Source organism: Corvus moneduloides, chromosome 2 (assembly GCF_009650955.1).
Source record: "Corvus moneduloides isolate bCorMon1 chromosome 2, bCorMon1.pri, whole genome shotgun sequence".
Lineage (NCBI taxonomy): Eukaryota > Metazoa > Chordata > Aves > Passeriformes > Corvidae > Corvus > Corvus moneduloides.
The window spans coordinates 43,233,415-43,252,388 of NC_045477.1; the positions used below are offsets into that span (position 1 = coordinate 43,233,415).

The 18,974-nt window shown below is 40.1% G+C and overlaps 1 protein-coding gene across 9 annotated transcripts in view; it reads left to right on the forward strand.

The window, feature by feature from the left end:
- GRIA4 (glutamate ionotropic receptor AMPA type subunit 4) overlaps positions 1–18,732 on the forward strand; it is a 216,971-nt gene extending 198,239 nt beyond the window's left edge. The window contains exons 14-17 of one of the 9 annotated variants that reach the window (XM_032099277.1): positions 1,561–1,675; positions 10,953–11,087; positions 12,425–12,607; positions 17,596–17,756. In XM_032099277.1, coding sequence (XP_031955168.1) covers positions 1,561–1,675; positions 10,953–11,087; positions 12,425–12,559 — 385 coding nt within the window. In that variant the 3' untranslated portion in view covers positions 12,560–12,607; positions 17,596–17,756. Of the gene's footprint in view, positions 1–1,560; positions 1,676–8,612; positions 8,743–10,952; positions 11,201–12,424; positions 12,608–17,595 lie in introns of those variants that run through there. The other 8 variants (XM_032099278.1, XR_004238199.1, XM_032099284.1 and 5 more) reach the window with 8 other exon arrangements.
- Positions 18,733–18,974: the final 242 nt, after the last annotated feature.

The window sequence follows — 18,974 nt, forward strand, 5'->3', positions numbered from 1 at the left end:
GTGACTGTTTAGGGTCTTAGTAATACAGATAGGAAGCCGTACACTTAAACAAGTGAAAAGTTTCCTTTGGAGATGATGAAGGCTGCATAATAACCTTGGCAGATTAGTTATCAACTGATTTTAAAATGCTACATAGTGACTACAGTCACTATCATAAATCCAGATGCCTTACATTTGGGTTTGTATGATGGTCTATACTGTCTAACCTCTGCCATCCAGTCCTGATGCTCTCTGGACACCTAAAGGGAAACCTCTGAGCATACACAGAAGCACCTGCATCCTAGGACCAGCTGTGTCCAAGTTCTTGGCTGAGTTTCAGTATGATTTCAGCAGCCTTGAGTTCATACAGAAGCAGTGGTTCTGTGCTTTAGCCTTCATGTTGGCAACGCCCCTCTGCCTGCAAAGATCCAGTCTCTCTCAGGTATTTCTCTCATCTAAAAAAAGAGCATTTAAACATGATATGGAGGACACCAGGCTCACAGAACCCCTTTCATTCTGTTATGCCCATGCCACTGTGCTGCTAGCAAAGCAGGATTTGTCTTTCATCCAGTGGTAGTATAACATGTATAAACTCTCCAGGAAAAAGTCCTCAGGATGTCCAGAAAATCTTCTTGTATCTCACGTCCTCAGGACGTCCAAGAAACCTTCTTGTCTCTTAGCACTTAGCTAATTGGCTGGCTTTGCTCTTCCCAGTGCTTGAGCTTCAGTTTGACTGCACTGTGCCCAGGTTTCCCAGCGCAGACACCCTTCACCACCACCTTCCTCCTCCATAGCACAGGTGCTCTTCGGGCTGGGACACAGGGTGCTCTCCCAGAGTAGCAGGGCAGTCCCTAGAGTCATGGCACTAAGCTAGACCCCAGGCCTTGCCTTTCATCTAAGTCTCTAATCTGCAAGGGAGCAGGACTCTAGAGCCTGCATCTCAATGTACAGATGTGCCAAGAGCAGGGCTTCAGACAGACCTCTGTTCACCTTTGTCCAGTGCTCTCTATTGACTGGCTCTTAGTCAGTGTGTGAGCTGTTAGTGCTCCTCCTCAGCTCTTCCTCCCACGGCCTGTTTCTGCAGCCCTAATCCATAGCTTGTGAGGGATCAGTCTGAAGTGCTACATGTCAGAACTGTAGTAACACAGTGACTGGCAGTGTCTAGCACTGGCAGTCTGGATCTTGCCTCTTTAGTACGTGGGGATACATTTTCTCATCTGCTTGAAAAAACAGCCTGGGCCCACACTGAACGTACTTTAAATACAGATTCAAATAAATCGGTGCAAATTGTTTTTAATTCCGGGCAGAATTTTATCATCATTTTCCAAAAATAGTTTGGGTTGGTTGATAGAATTTTTGCATTAAAATCCAAGCTGTTCTGAAAATCGTTTCTACAACTGGAAACACATTTTTCGCATTTGGAAGTAACCACAGTTATTTGTGCTGCCAAGGGCTTTGAAATATGGAAATGAGAGGTTTATTTAGTGTGTGGATCAAGCTTATAAACAGCTTAAGTCCTCATTCCTTCTAACATCTTAACAGCTGTGCAGTTTCTTACAAAATATGTTTTATCGTTTCAAGAAATGCTGTTAACCTCGCAGTTTTAAAACTGAATGAACAAGGCCTCTTGGACAAATTGAAAAACAAATGGTGGTACGACAAAGGAGAATGTGGCAGCGGGGGAGGTGACTCCAAGGTTAGCCTCAATGTCACCAAAAGCGGGTAAACAGTATGTGAAGTAATTGGTGCATCTGCTGGGGTCTTACCTGCGATGAAACAGCTTCACCAGTAGCACAGCACTGCTGGTACCTGCAGCTGAAACGGAGGTGTATGCAATTACTGTCAAAGCAAAAATATTCGCATTTGTTTAAGCACCCCAAGGCGAACTTGTAAATCACCAGTTTTCAGAAACCTGCATCTTCTGAAATTGTGGCGAGCCTTTTCCAAGCTTGCTCTTGTGAACAAGCAGTAAAATACCTTCAGAAGCCTGCTCACCAGCTAAGACTTTTTTCCTACCATGTGGTACTACTCAATATTTTTCAGTGACATTAGGGGAAAAGAGCAAAAAATCAGTGTGACTATCTCTGAGGGGTAATTTAATGTATGGTCCAGGCTCAGGAATCCACTATTGACACAAACAGTACTGCTACAAATTACAATTTTCACAAGTATCCAAAATAGGAAGACAAATTTCACATAAAATATCTTCATGCTGACATTTTCTGATATCTTTCCAACAAACTGAAATCCATGGTGGTTCCCTAGGCATAATTTACCAGAATTTATTGGACAGGAATTGTAGGCTGCATGCTAGGCTGAGGTGTTAACAGCTTCACATTCTTTCTGCGTTCCCCTGTCTTCCATATGGCCAGTACCAGTACTTCCTTGCCTTCTCACAGCTTCTTTTGAGAAACTGCCTGGTGCTGAAAAGAAGCAAAACATGTGGAAGGTGGTGAAGTGGGGGAGAATTGAAATACTGAAACACCCCTTCTGTTCCAGGCAGCATGTAATAGTATTTATTTATGTGCTTGTGTGTGAACAATATATTAAAGAATGCTGCACAGGTAGCTGTGCAGGCACAGAGCTAGTCAGAGATAGATGATTAAATTTGACTGATTTGTCAAACACAGTTTATCTAGCTTTCTTTACAGTTGCCTGCATATATTTTTTCTTACTATCTTCTCTCCTTCTTTAGTCCTCCTACTCTTTCATGCTGTGTCCTGGCCTCAGGGACCATCCCTTGGGCTGTACTGCACTCACCCAGAACTGGTCTCCTAATCCTCTTCACTTTGCCTTCAATCCTGCTGCTCTACCTATTTTTCCCCACACTACTCTGCTCGCCAGTAGTCAGTTTCAAAAATGGTCTCTATTTTCTCTTCCAAAATGTTCAGATATATTAAACCTAATAGCACTTACCTCCACTCAGGCCTGAACTTTTGCATTACTGGGGGAGGGATTTTTTTTTTTTTTTTTTAATGTCACAGGCAGAGAATAAAATCATTCAAATACCTCAATTTTCTTAGCGTATCCTCCTCATAAGCCTGCAGTGGTTGCAAAGTGAGATGAAAGCTAGATAGCAAACTAAGGATGTTGTTAACTTGCTTTCCCTGATTACCAGCCACAGGTTCTGTGAGTCATGAAGCAGGTAAAAAAGGGAGCAGCTCACAGTAGAAGGACAGGCAGAGTTTCACCAAGAAATGTCTGGAAGTGCTGAAGGAGCAAGTTTAGTGTGATGGAAAGTGACAGAAAAAAGAGTTGGGGGGAACAGGTAGAAAAGAAAGGCGAGGAATGTGGTTCAGGGCAAAACAGGGGACGTGTGAATGCAGGAGGGAGGAAGGAACACATTGCCCGTGGAAATAAACAATAGGTGACACAGGCAGTTCAGGATACAACAGACAATGTGGTGGGCAGGACAGTGTTAGCAAAGGATGGAGAACATGATGGAGCTCAACCCGTGGTTCTGGGACTATATACAGCCTGCCATGAGCATTCATATGACCTTGGGCCTGTCTCTTGCCACAGTTTTTCTCAGGCACAGCTGGGTGAGTAGGCAGTACCAGTGGTCCTGGGAAGCTCCAGGTCTATCACGTGCGTCCACTGCCTGCGTTTGGTAGAACCAGGCACATCGTGCAGGTGAGCAGCCATTCCCATGCTTGTCAAAGTCTGCATTGCAGCAGCATCTGGTCTTGGGTTATAAACTACAGCCAGGCTGATTCCCCAAAGGGTTACTTAGCCATTTATCATCTATAAAATTCATTTCCTTGTTCAGAAACAATCTTAATCAATTGAAGTCAAGACCCTTTCTACTGAATTAATGGAGCACTCTAAATATTTTAGGTTTTTTTCTGCTAGCAAATTATCATTAGTGGAATAACCAGGACACTATGCACTACTTTTGTAAAGCTGATAGCTACCAGCAAGTCCTGAACAGAGTTCCTACCTTCTCAAGAATACTTCTTTTCATTGTATGAATTTAAAAAGAACAAACCCTGAGCTTTTTTAGAAGCTCCAGTTTAAATTACAGGGCTTTGCACTCTCATAAAAGAGAATAAGAAACTCCTCTTCTCTTGAAATAAATACAGCACCTGAGGCTTGACTGATAACTGTGATGTTATTATTTGAGATTCATTAGTCAGAATATGAGAGTCTAGACCCACAATAACACTTCATGATACTACAGAGGACTACAGAAATGAGGGAGCTTCATGAGACTTTAGCTGTTCTCCAAAGGTTTGTATTGCTCTGTAAAACAAGATGTCTCCTACCTCCATTCTCTGCTCTTAAAAGGTCACCTCTAGCCTCCCCATTTATTGTTCCCTTTAAGGGACAATCTTCCAAAATTCAGAAAGACAGTTCAGAAAGCTGCCCTGTGTGAACCACCTGTGGTTTAGTGGTCTGATTAATTAGTTCATGGTTGAAGATAAAAGTGAGTTCCCCAAGTCATTTGAGTGCTTTTGAAAGTACTACCTCAGATCCTAACTGCATGCCATCATTTCATGTGGTGCATGGGAAGGTACTGAAATACTGTTTCTGCCACTTTGCTCCATTTTTTTTATAAAAATGTGAGTGGGCAGAAGCTGTGATGATGAAAATCCCTCCAGTCTCTGCTGTCACCCCTCAGGAGAACAAGGTGGCCCATGTTTTTTTCATTCAGCTGATGAGGCTGACCTTACACTCAATTAATGGCTCAGCCATGAGTGGGTAATGAAAATGCTCCTCAAGTATACCCATGATTGCATTTTTAAAATCTTTGTCTACCAGAATTCTATATTTGTTTCAGAATCACTCCATATTGTGATTTAAATGTTATAATTGGCCATTTCTTGTCCTGAACACAGCTAGCTCAGAACTTCATTAATGCCATTTTAAAGCACTGTGATTTTGCTGATGTTGCTGGCTCAAAATCCAGCCTGAGGCTCTTAAAAAACAGCCCTTCCAACAGCAAGTGATTGATGACAGGATAGGAGGAAATGAGTAAGAAGCCAAGAGAAGAGGTAGAAGGGCTGAGAACATGATGAAAAGTTAGAAAACCAGTGTCCCTGTGCCCAAGTCAGGCCATGCCAACACCGACTTCAGCACGTGGGTGAAGAACAGGGTCTCCTGTGCTGTCACAACAGCAGTTTTGCACTATGGCTACATGGGGCAAATTCTTCTCCATAGATATAGGGATATTTTAGTTACAATTTCTCATATATTATCCTTACATGAACTTGAGGCAGTTGGATCCTACGACAACAGAGATTCTCAGCAGCTGTACACTGGAAAAAAAACTACACTGATTTTCATAAACTGTGACAGTTTAATCTAGTTGAAGATTTAGCCCAACATTAGTAATTCAGGAATCACTAAACAACTTGAACAAAACCCAAGTATATAGACATTTTCCACTGCCATATTAAGTATGCAATACTGAACTTAATGGGAAATTTAATTATAAATGCTGAATTTGTCCCCTGTATATAACTTCAGTACATCACTCTTGCTCACATACAGCAAACCATACCAATTTTTTTGTTTCTGCCCCCTTTAATATCAGTGGGACTATTCACCAACTGACTGTGTAAGCAATGTAGTAACAAGTTGTAGTCTCTGAGTTCATGACTGAGACAGTCAAAATAAGTGACTTGCCCCAAGAGCCTAGGCGATCTGGACATGCATCTCCAATAAGACCTGTTGAGAATTTCCTACTAAAATCAAACAAACAAACAAAAGCCTAAAATACATTAAAATTCACTATACCTGCAATCACTTACTGTGGTTGCAAAGAGGTGTATATATGCTGTGATTCTGAAAAACATAAGCAAAAAATCTTCCTTTTCCACTCTGCAGCCCCTTAGTCTGGGCTTCTTTTATTGGACCATGTGCATTTCCCATCACAGCTGAGTGATTTAAATTAGGACAAAAATCCTGTTTTGAAAGGGTAAAATACTTTAAATACATAATTTTAAGTTTTTCTCAGAATGCTTCTTCCTCATCACAGCTGGGACTGTCTGAAGGCAGGTGTGTGGGACATGTCACACAGCCTTGCTAAGGCAGGCAAGAAAGTGAGGGGCAGCGAGCAGGCTTTCTTGAGCTTCAGCAGGTTCTTCATTAAGAAAGTTTTCCAGCAAAATAAGTGGAGAGGACAAACAGGGGCCTGGCCTCAGTCACATCACTGCTGTATCCCAGTGAAAAGTAGGAACATTCTCTGCTTACCATTGCCATCGAGACCAGTTATAAACTGAGGATAGCGTGGCAATTTAAAGTGTGAAACTGATTGTTTTTCCCAAAGGAAAACCTGAGAGCATCCTTGCAGGCACAATGCAGAAAGGATGACATTAAAGTCACTACAGTTGCAAAAAAGAAAATATTCCCTGCCTGTGTCAGGCTTTATGTGCCTAAACTGTTAGTGCTGAAAAAAAAAAAAAGCAAAGGACATGGAGACATCTTTTTTCTGACTTGTTCCCACCTTGCTGGTGGCCTTGATAGTTCATATCTATTCCTAGTTATCAGTTTAATCAGTTTAATCTGCAACAACTCCACAGGCTTCTGATTTTCCAAGTGAGAACTGTACCTGTATGCCACTTACCTTTGTCATAACCAGCCCTGTTACACTGATGGGATTTAGGAGCACTGGAATGTGGCTCAGTGCCAGTGCATCACATGTTACAGATGACAGCTATTCAAATAATATTAATTATTTTGCACTTGTACTAGAAGCCAGCAGAGGATCATGTTGACAGGCAACTTGCCAGCACCCCAAACCCACTCATTTCACAGCTGTGGGACTCTTCATGTTCCACTGTCAACCTGCACAGCCTGCTGCCAGAAGCCTGAAGGCAAACTGTAAGTTTGAATACCGGAAAAGAGCAAGAAATGGGCATTTTCATTTCTAGAAGCAGAATATTGCATATGAATTAAATGTGTGGGATTTGGAAAGTGGATGAAGCTTTTCCTTTACTTAGAGTGATCACTTGAGGGTTCCTGGGAAATCCTCTCACCCAACTGTGGCTGTCAAAAATTTCTCCGAGGCACCAAGGCCCCCTCAGTAGCAGACGAAGAGACAGGCATTGCAACATCATCCTTCGTGAAAACTGGTATCAAAGCCCACCATTTGGAGGTACCAACCTTTTTCTATTAACTGCAGGGAGGTCTGGACAGACAGGCAAAGCTTGGGGCACAATTTAGGGGTGAAAAAATTGAGGTGAGGTGAGTCCCTCCCCCCTCTTTAGGTACATATAGAAAGAGTAATCAGAATGTATGAAGAGGCAGGGTCCCTAAAGCTAAGAATAGCATCCAAGGCTCAGAAGCTGTTGTGTATTAAATAGATATATATAAACCTGCACAAATACATTAATACATAAGCATTTGAGGATTTCCAGTTAAACCAGTTATAGAGTGTAACAAGCCCCTTTTCTCTTCAATGGAAACTATTTTAGTAGGTTCGGTTAAACTATACTAATTAATGTTTGCACTGGTTATTTATTTATTAAGCCTTGAATTTGTAAGTTAATGTTCTAGTAATGCATGGATTATGGCATATTATGGGAGATAAATTTTCCCATAGGAATCTGCCGGCACACACAGGATCATGTCATTTAACATCACCAGAAGGCTACCACATGCTATTTCTGTTTATCTCCCTGCTTCTCTGATATATATTGTATTTGCATGCACACCTGCATATAAATAGATATCCATATGCCTACCACATTAAGAATTAGGCAATGATTTAAAGTGGAAAGTACATAAAATATGTCTGTTAATAATTTCATGCGTTTTTAAAACATATAGTGGTAGATCTGCATGAAGTGGGGCATTACCATAATACTCTGAGATGATTCAATGAGTTTAAGCAACTTCAGTGTAAACCCATAGCATTTCATGATTTGGAGGCATTGGATTAGGTTTCATTTCAATATTAAACTCTGTTACACCACCCACAGCAAATGCCACCAGTAAAAAAAAAGCTATTCCAAGCACAAATGTATCATCAGCCTGGACCCTTGAAATATTGACATGAATAAGTGAGATTTAAGGAAAAGCTTTAAATTTTAAAATAATGTTGAAACAGGAAGTGAAAATTGAAGACTCACTGTCCTTCTTAGCTGGGGATAAGGGGATCTTTGCACCTCTCCCCGCAAATTCTTTGCATGCAGACCTCCTATTACAGGGCTGTGTTAAATGGTTATGGGCAGCACACTGCAGGAAGCATCTTCTTTTCTTGCCAGGATAATTTTGAGGGCAGTAAATGAAATACCTATGGCCTAATCATATTATTAGTTTGTATGCATACAAACTAAAAATAGATTGAAAGCAAGGAACACAAATTAATGTTTCCTAAGTCATATATGCAGTTGTCTTACATATATCTCTGAAGGGTATGTTGTTAATATGTCTAAGCCAATAGTTTTGGGTTCACAGTAATTGCATACTATTTATTTACAAATCTTCCCCAGCAGTATGTACCTGTTACCTAAAGCGATGGAGCAGGTCCCGGTCATATGTCTGTCTCTAAACCTGGGCCAACAGTACATGACATAGCACCCACTGTGGCCTCTGCTCTGTCACTTTGCAATGCGATTCTATGTAGTTTTACTTGAATAACATAAAATAACATATATAATGTTATTTATGTTATTTTCCACGTGAAGAACTCCTGTAAACCTTGCCGTTTTGAAACTCAGTGAGGCAGGCGTCTTAGACAAGCTGAAAAACAAATGGTGGTACGATAAAGGTGAATGTGGACCCAAGGACTCTGGAAGTAAGGTCAGTCGCTACAGTTCGGGACCTATTATCGTGTTCACAAAGCAGTAGAGGAAGTAATAAACAAAATGACATAGAGATAAAATAAGCAGCTGTAGACACAGAATCAATCAGCTTTGGCCCATCTTGATGGGGGTCGCACTTTAATTTAAGGAAGCACTATTGCATTTTAAAGTCTTCAGTGATAAAAATCGCCAAACATCATCCGACATATTCAGAGCATCTCCTGAAGAAATACAAAGCAGATTTTTGGGTTTGGAAGAGGCAGGCTGAGTTAGTTGTTTCCTTCCTTCCTGGAGGGGATGGACTTTTCCCATTGACTGCTTAGGAAATGTCCCTTCACGTCTTCTTTTGGAGCTGGCCTACCTCAGCATTGTCTGAAACAGAGAAATGCTAGCAGGAAGGACTGCCTTTCATCACTGGCCAGGAAGGTGGTGTCTGGCTGCCTTTGGGGATGTCTCTGGCTCCTTGAGGGCCAAGGAAAACTTAAGTTGAGCTTTGAAGTGAAAGGCTTCAGTAATTAATAGTTTCTTTAGCTTCCAGTGTTTATCCTAGTCCATACCCGAACAGTAATCCTGACAGCTCCAGGGAGCTGACAGCTCTCTATATGGGGACAGACCCAGAACCAAGTATTTTCTGATGGTTGGGAAACACCACAGTCAGTGCCAGCCCTGTATTTGGGGAGTCTGACATTTCTTCACAGTACCTGTCTCCATGCCAGCCTCTTCAGCCACAGCTAAAAGGAAAGAATGACAGGCACTGACTGCTTGCTGCCTGCATGTCCCGAGACTTACCTTCATAAAATTAGCATGGGAAGTAAGCTTTCAACACATTTCACTTTTTCTGGCAAGTGCTTTGAAAAAAGGAGTGAAAACCGTTTAAGAGGATGACAGAGTACCTGTAAATAACAGCTGAGAAAGCCTCAACCCACCACCTACATTAGGGCAGGTCTTTCTCAGTCCTGCCTCCTCCTTGTTTGCAAGCACCATGTTAACAATTGCCACCAGAGGAACAGTCATCTCCAAGATACTCAGACTCCTCCTAGCCAGCTAAAAAGGCACAGACAAAGCGGAACCCGGCTATAAGCCCCAGTCACCTCTGTACGCCCATGGAAACCTTTACTGTGCTCATCTGCTGATTACACAATGAATAGTGCCTCTTTAAATTAAACATACAAATGTTTTTCAGTCTTCGTAAGTTAAAATTTCATAGAGATTACAATCAGAAGTTAAGTACTCCCCTTACTTTAGCTAAAGATTATATAGTCTGCGTAAGAATAAAGCTTTATAAGTATTTTAAGGCACACAATGTAGCATATGAAGTCAATCCTGAGAGAGTTCCTTGAGAACTGTGCTAAAAAAGCACATGGATTTCAGGTCAAATAAATGTGCTTCATAACTCAGCAGTGAAGTATAGAGAAATATAGAATAGTTATTTACTACAATACACCCAAGAAGGTGATTGTAAAATTACGTATATTTAATAATTTGCTAAAGGAAATCCTCACTTTTATCTAGATTATGAATAATGTATAAAATTGCATAAATTCATATTTAGAAGTACACTGTTACTGAGCTTAGTAGTCCATGGGCATATTCCAGAACTGTATCTATAGTAAAATAAAACCAAAATACAATAATAGGTAAGAGGCAAATATATCACAATGTGTATGGTACAGTGTGCACTTTAAAAGGAAGTGTTTGTTCAAAGAAAGAACTTAAGCCTTATTTGTTATTTTCACCTGTTTTTTAAGTATCAGAAGCCCAGTCTAGATCTTTTAATGCCTATCACAAGTACAATTACTGGTTTTTGTAAAGATCAAGCAGAGTCTTGTCTGATATAAATGGATTTCTGGATTCCGAGGCTTCTGAAGAGCTTTACATAAATGCAGTTTCATATCAGTGCTGAAATGTCCCCTAAAGAGAGCTGGACATGTCATTGTTTAATTCTCCACGTAATGGAAGTAATGCTTTGCAGGAAGCAAGCAATGACATCCCGATATGTTGGCAATATACTTAGAATATTTTTTATGCCAACCAGGAAAACTAGTTGCTTAAAATATATTTTATAGATCCAGATAGGTCAAAATTTGCTGAAGTATGTAAACAACTGTCATTAAAATTCAGCTTAACGTTGTTATTTATGTCTATTTCTAATGTTTTAGTGTGTGGTTTGTGCTTCTTGGGATCCATTTTCCAGGGTTAACTGTGTCACTTCTGTTTTCCCAGGACAAGACGAGTGCCTTGAGTCTCAGCAACGTTGCTGGAGTCTTCTACATTCTGGTTGGAGGCTTGGGCTTGGCAATGCTGGTGGCTTTGATAGAGTTCTGTTACAAGTCCAGGGCAGAGGCGAAACGAATGAAGGTGGCAAAGAGTGCACAGACTTTTAACCCAACTTCCTCGCAGAATACCCAGAATTTAGCAACTTATAGAGAAGGTTACAACGTATATGGAACCGAAAGTATTAAAATTTAGGGGTAGGACTTAGGGCCTACTACAGCGAGTGGGTGATGCATCTTGTAACGCAGTGTTGTGACATGTCTGTCTAGTGGTGCTTGCTTCTGAACAGAGCTTTATATTTTGAAAAATTTCAGTGCAAAGTGGTTCAGTTCTTTTGGCTGCAGATGTACAGTATATTATTCTATGTTGCTAATAGACATCTGCATTGCAAGGAATTTTTAACATGAAAAATACATTTTGAAAACTCAAAGTTGTCAAATCAATTGAGAGATGACAACTATTTTAAATGAGAAAGTAAATATTCAGAGGGCCAGTTTTTCAGTACTTGATTGGAAAATTGTTTTCCTAAAGGTTTGCACTCTACTAGTGACAAGTTGCTGCAAGCCTGTATTATTCAATTTTGGCCCTGTCTGTAACCAAGATTTAGGATAGGCAACATCACTGAACCATAGTTAACCTAATGGAAGAAAAGGCACTGTTACAAGAAGTCTAAATGTTGTTTTACCTTCTCTCCCTCCTCCCCTCTCTGTTCCTTCACCCTCCCTTTGATACATGTTTTATGCTAATTGTGCGGCTTCCTCCCCCCCCCCCCCCCAATATCGTGCTTCAGGTCAATTTTTGCCCAGAATAGTAGTCACAAAAAGTCACTAACCAGTGAATAGACCCTGATTATCATCCTCAGCTTTCAGTAACAAACCTCCTTACCTAGGTCAAGACTAGTGTATTTTAGACATTCATGCAGTGATTTTGGAGGCTGAAGCACTGATGCTGCCGAGCTGCGTCCTGCATAGCTCCCCTGAGTAGGTGTGCAGGGATGGGTTACTAATGTACTTGCTCTCATCCATACAGTGAGTATCTTGCCAACTAATCATTAGACAAATCAACTCTCTGACCTTTGGAAATGGTATGCAGCAGCAAATTGAGCTTCTAAATATAACTTTTACGTAGCTCCCAAGCTATGCTGGCTGCTTTATAACTGAATGTGCAGCTAGCACCCCACTCTGTCATGCTAGAGCTCCCTTGCCTTTGCAAATAGCAAGCCACATGTCTCCTCTGTTAACAAAAATCTTCAGCTACATTTTCCTGAAATCACTGAGCCATCCCTATAGTGGAAGTAGGAAACACAAATCTAGGGAAACGAGATTAATAATATAATACTTATGATGCCGCCTAGAAAAAAAAAATGCTTGTAGAAAACCACTGGAGATACACTTATTATTTTTTATTTATTATTTATATAGCGCTGGAGTAGACGGCGCTGTACAATAGGTGAAGTGTGCCAAACACATAACAGGTCCCTGTCCCGAGGAGCTTACAGCCTAAAGGCACAGCCGGTACAGTACCGAACCATACAGTACAGAGCAAACACAGAGTGAGCAGAGAATGCTGTTTGAGCAGGATAGCTGGAGCGCTGCGAGGAATAGGTGGGTTCTCGGGGCGCGAGGGAGGGGGCTGGCTGGGAAACTCTGCCCAACACACTGTTCTGTGTAGTTTTCTTTTCTTCCCTGTTCTAGAAGGAGTCATGACCCTGGGTATATTCTGATTGTAACAGAGCTGCCAATTTCCCCATGTAAAAAAAAGGTGTTAGCTGTGCACTTTGTTCACTAGTGAAAATGTGAGCCATAGTATGTGTCAAGAGGACTCCAAGAGTATAGGCCAGTGTTCATTACTCTGAACTGGGAACCAGGACTTCCAGATGCTAATATTAATCTCCCAAGTCCACTCCCTACTGTCAGCAGTAAGGGTCTTAAAAAGAAGTAATCCTCTGCAAGTCATTGTGCAAAATGCAAGTGAGGGTGGTTTTTTTAGTGATGTGCTCACAACTCAGAGTGTCCCCAGGCTGGTGTAAAAGCAAGAATTCCAGAAAACATATTTCTTATCAAGTTTACAGGGTGCAATGCATTCAAAATACGGTCTTAAAAAAAAAAAACCAAAAAAATTAAGCTTTCATTTAAATACTGACCTGACTCCAATTGGCTGAGCATGCTAAACATGGCATGACTTGACAATCCCCACAGTTGCCACCTAGCTCTGTGATTCCAGTGCAACAGACACTGATTATACTTGCAGAATTTTTTTTAGTCTTAGTGTTTTCTTGTAATAAAAAATAGAGCTAACTAAGTTTTGTATTTAAAGGAAAGATCATAAGCACCTTACTCTAAAGTTTGGATTTCTGTGGGATTTGTTGCAACACAGAGATGAAGTCCTATTGGAAAAATATATTTTAAACAACACAAAAAAAGATACAAAAACGTTGCATTTTGTTTTATTGAAAATTCATTTTTTGGGTCAGTCAAAACTTCTGATAGTTAACATTTTAGGGTGCAGACTTTTTAAAATTCACAAAAAAAGTTACAAGGATTTTGAACAAATATTTACAGACTTCTGAAATTTTTTTCTGCTTATTTGATGCAATATTTACCTGAGAAATTTCAAGTGAACTTCTTATAAAAATGCTTGTGCTATATGTGGGAGACTTCCAAGGCACAGTCATCCTCTCCTGGCCACACTGGCAGCAAGAGGTGCCTGTGTGCCACATTGCACAGGGGGACTATGCCATCTGTTCCTACACGTGCTAGTCATAAACCCCTGCTTAGCTGGCATCATTACAGAGCCCACAATGATGGCTGCACATAATTCTGTAGAAATATGTCTGTCTTATGCATTTTGAAACCTTTGATTTGTTTATTTATCCAAGGAGTAAAGAGATCGTATTGGAACTAAAACCTGCTAATACGGAAAGATGCCTGGTGGTTCTAACCTGCATGAGTAACCAACACACTGACTTTTTAAGCTAACATCAAATAGTTTTAATGGTATATGTAGTAAACTAATATAAAATAGCTTAAATAACCCTCTTGACAATTAATGTTCATTACCATGATTTTTATCTTAGTTTCATTCAGTCAATCACGAGTTACCTCAGGGAAATCACCCTGCCTGTGAGGCAGCTGAAAATGAAAATGAAGGACTAGTCTGTATGTGTGGACTGGTCTTTATGATAATGGACTAGTCTATATGTGTGGGATAAAGACATTCAGAGGGAGACATCAGTTGCCACTGCTGAAGGCAGGGAAGAAAGTTTGCTTTAAGGAGGGAATAATCCCAATCCTCTTCCCCTGGGCAGTAGATTTGCCATTAGTATAAAGCCCTTATTGTACAAGTGAAGCTGATACCAAGAGCAGTGAGGAGCTTAACATCCTTCTCTCCAGCTGCTCTAAGGCAAAGCCCTGCTGAGTTCCTCACCCCAAACCCACAGGCTTTTGAAGGGGTTGTCCCAGTATCCAGCCAGCCACCACCACCACCTCTCCATGGCCTTCTCGGAGGGCCATGAAGCTCAGGAACCAGCTTCCAGCTCAGCTGCCTTCTGTTGCTCTCCCATCCCATGCTGTTGTTTGTAATTAGAAAACTACAAAGAGCAATGAAAAACATCATTATTACAATTAACTACAAGAAAAGGTGAAGTGTTACGGGATGGCTCAGTAAGTGCATAATGTACTTATTTTGACTTGTATACTTCCAATTTCATAGTCACGAGAGAAAAAGTCATTAAAAGTTCATCTTAGATATTTGTGCCAAAGACACCTCCATGTGACCCAAGTACTAGAGGAGCCTGAACAACAAAAAACCCCACACAGGCTAGGATATTTGTATTACACAGACTGAGGATACCAGTTTCCGTAATTTCCATTTCCTGTTAGGAACAAGGCAGTCAGTGTATTCACGTGATTAATTCCACAACTAATTTAACCAAAACTAATGACAAATTTGAAAATACCTTATCACTATTAACCACATACACTTACGGCAAGGAGACTTTCACAGTTTGGGTAATATTCACAGTAAATTCTGAGACTTTGCCCTCTTATCCCAGCCACTCCTCAAACTGTGTCTGCATCCAGGCCATACATCTGAACTTGTAGCAGCACAGTTAAGCAGAGTATCAGGCTGGCTTGTTACCTATAGCATAGTTTAAAGTACAGAGCAGACGCTTACCTGGTTACTTGGCTTTATGGCACTGTCCCAAGTACAAGTTTGACCTGCTCCTCCTGGCTTTTTAAGTGTCTGAGTTGTCCTGTGGTGTGTTGCTGAGCTGTTGTTAGTCTCTGCACTAAGAGGACATGAGTTATTTCCTTGCAGCTTTTCTGTTCTTCTGTGGAAGGCTGCTGAGAAAGTGTTGTTCTCTTCTTTTTTTTTTTCTTCTTTTTTTGTTCTTTTTTTTTCCTTCTGGATGCCTTTTATTGTCTTTCTGTCCTGAGTGTGTTGTCAATGGCCATAAAGTTATTTAGACTGAGCTACTAAAGCAGTTACATACAACTCGTATATCCCATACAAATCTGGGTGCTCTCACTCAGATTTCCCGGTGGGAAACTCTGAATGGCCATGAACAGATAGCTGATCAATGTGCTGGAGAGACACAATGATCATGTTCTGGGAAATTTAGCACATCTGGAGTTAGCCATCCCTTTTCCACCCAAGTTTGCTTTCTAATCTGGTTTGGACTCTCATCCCTCTTCCACACTAAAGCACCTTTAGCTTTTTCTTGCCATTGACCAGAACATGTTCTCTGCACTTCTGCAGACAGAGTACCAGCACCCATTTGCAGTGGGACTCAGGACACGCACCATGTGGATCTGTACCACACTGCATTGTGTCTGTGCTTTGCAAATGCAGAGATTTTTATTTGCTGCTGGGAAGTAGTTGAAGTTTTTGGTACCTACTTCCTCATCACCTCTGCCACCCTTTTTGTATCCAGGTGTTGTTTTACATCAAGATATGTTTGGTAACAGTCCCTGTCACAAAGTACAGTGGGGGCAGGGAAAGTTCTCAAAGGATGTCCTTTACCAAAGCTGTGGGTTTTCGATGTAAGGGGAATGCCATAATGCCCTCTGTAAGCTGAGGCCTTTTCCTGAATTTGGGTGCTCTTGAAGACTGAAGTTTTTAGGGTAATTGGTTTGGAAAGTTGCTTTTAAATCCAAGCTCCCATCTGTGCCACAAACAGCTGCTGTATTTTTGACAGCTCTTTTTGAAGGAGCTACTGATAACAATGCAATATTAGACTGGTGCATTTCCACAGAAATGCACCAGAAGCAGTGAAAATGTTTGGGAGTTTTAAGGACTCTTCCTCATCCCTATATACTCATATATAAAATTAACTCCACATATCAAACACCAGCTCAGAATTTCACTGCTACCTCAGAAGAAGAAACTGGGCTCAGAGGGATAAAGTTCAAAATGTAGAGATTAGTAATAAAGCAAACAAAATGATTTAATGATGTTTGTCATCCCTTTGCTCCTATGTGAATGCACCCTCCTATCACCCTTTTTTCCCCAATTGGTATTTCAGACTGCATCCCTGCACACCATTTACATAGCTTCTTCTGACTAGAAATCAGATTTCCCCACTAATTAATATCTTAACATGGTTATCTCTGAAATCTCTTTCAATGTAGTATAGTTTGGGTGCCTTGCTGCATTGTTTGACCTTAGACACTTACCCTAATTTTAGTCATCTGGAAATTACTTACTTAAACTAGTCCTCTTGGCTTTTTTTATAATCACATGAGAGAGCCCTGTTAGATTAGACTACTGATTTTTGGATGACTAAAGTTAGATGGCATAACTATAAATCTTTTAACAAATCCAGATTTTTTGCTTGAGTAATTTAGTCCCTAAACATGATATTTTGTTCTGATTTACCTGAAACTAAAGATTTGTAAGTAACAAAAATTTAAGCCTTCTCATGGAAAATTTAGACATAATGTAGAAAAATGTGGAAAACTGTATTTTGTCTCAATAAATTACATTTTCTTTGAAAGTTATCACCTTCTCTAATGGTAGGAAAATATATATATGAAAGAGATTTGAGGACAGTTCTCAGATTTGCTGATACAAAATATTTGCTCTGTGAAAATAAGTAACAATTTCTTTCGATTTAAATGACAGAATTGCCAGAGGGATAGCTGATACAGCTATTGCAATTTATAAACAATTTTCAGACATTCCTAGTTGAACATCAAAGCCTATAAACACCTGTGCATGACTTTATTCACAGATGCTAATGCTTTCAGGTTCCAAAAGGTCTTCTCACTGTCTATAAATTTAGTTTGAAGCAGTTTAGATGAAGGTATTACCTCTTCAGTTAATTTCATGATCAAATTCAGATTTTATATTTAAATCAGTAACAATTTATTGTAATGAAATTTACCCTCAGAATTGCTAGTATTTTTTCCCCAGTAGACTTAAGTGCTATGTATTATATTTATGATGATTACTACTTTTATATTTAACATTAACATGAAAAAATGCAGATGTCTAAAATTTAATATTTTGGTGTTTGCTGTGTCCTGGTTGGCTGAAGGACAGAAACATTATAACACTTTCCTCTCTTCTGCTTCTTCTTCAAACCTAGCTTACCTTTTCTGAAGCCATAAGAAACAAAGCCAGATTATCCATCACAGGGAGTGTGGGAGAAAACGGACGCGTATTGACTCCCGACTGCCCGAAGGCCGTGCATACTGGAACTGCAATTAGACAAAGTTCAGGATTGGCTGTAATTGCATCGGACCTACCATAAAAACCAAAAAAATAATTGAGTGCCTTAATCAAACTGTGTTGGTGACTGATGGGAACACAGCACAGACTGTAACGACATGGGAGTGTCATTGATGAACTAATAATTTGGCTGAGAAAGGGAAGTACGTCCAAATGCGCCAGACATCATCAGCAACAATGTGTGCATGAGCTCAGCTCGGAAACCCAAACTCAGATTTTATATCAGGAAAATTCATAATTTAGTTTTGTTGGGGGGAGGGGGCTGGGAAGGGTGTATTAACAGCAACAAATTTCACTTGAGTGGACTTAAAACTAATAAGACTTGCCAATTTAGCGCATTAAACTGTGAAGAACGTGCTCAGAAAGGACACCATTTTGGTCTTTGTCTTGACAAAGAGAGACAAATAGCTATAGAAGTCAATGAACATGCTAACCTGTGTCTCCAGAACATCAATATATACAATGGAAGAATACTCAGCTGTTCAGCTGTAGAAATGAATCACTAAACTGTGATAAAAAAATAATAAATATGTAAATCCTGTGAAAAAATAAAGAAATTATTTACATTTTCTTTGGAAAAAGAGGAGTATTGAAACATGCTTGCTTTTTAACTGATGTAAATTCAGTAGAGGACAACACAATTCTTTTTTCTAACCATCTTAGGGAAAAATCATTGCAATAATTGATATAAAATGCCATCACTGTAATAAAATTCAGAGAATTTTTTTTTATAAAAGTTGTTGGTCATCCTCTTGTTTGCTGTTACCTTCATTCTGTTCCATCATTCTGTGTTCCACAGATTTGCATCTGTCTAATACAAGAAACAAAATGATAAAATGTTTAGAGTACTTCATCAGTCTGCAGTGTAGAATCAAAAGAGACTACGGGTCACTCATGTTACAGATATTATTTATAATCTTGTTCTGTGTAAGAAACTGTGGTTTTTGTACCCACCAAAAAGAATAAAACAACAAATGTTCTTATAATATTGACAGAGCTCGAGTTGTTTTCTGATCATTAGGGATGCCACCTGGAAAATAGAAAAGGGTTGCTCATTTCTTACAACAGGATTCAGGATCTTGTTAGAGTCAGTCAGAGTCCCTGCACATTTTTGAAGTGCTTTTAAGTCCACATGACGGAGGGACTCCGAGCAGCTGAAGAACTGTCATGATTATTCACTAGGTGTCTTAGTACCAGTCACAGAAACCCTTTCGGAGGTGTTAGGGAACCATTTAA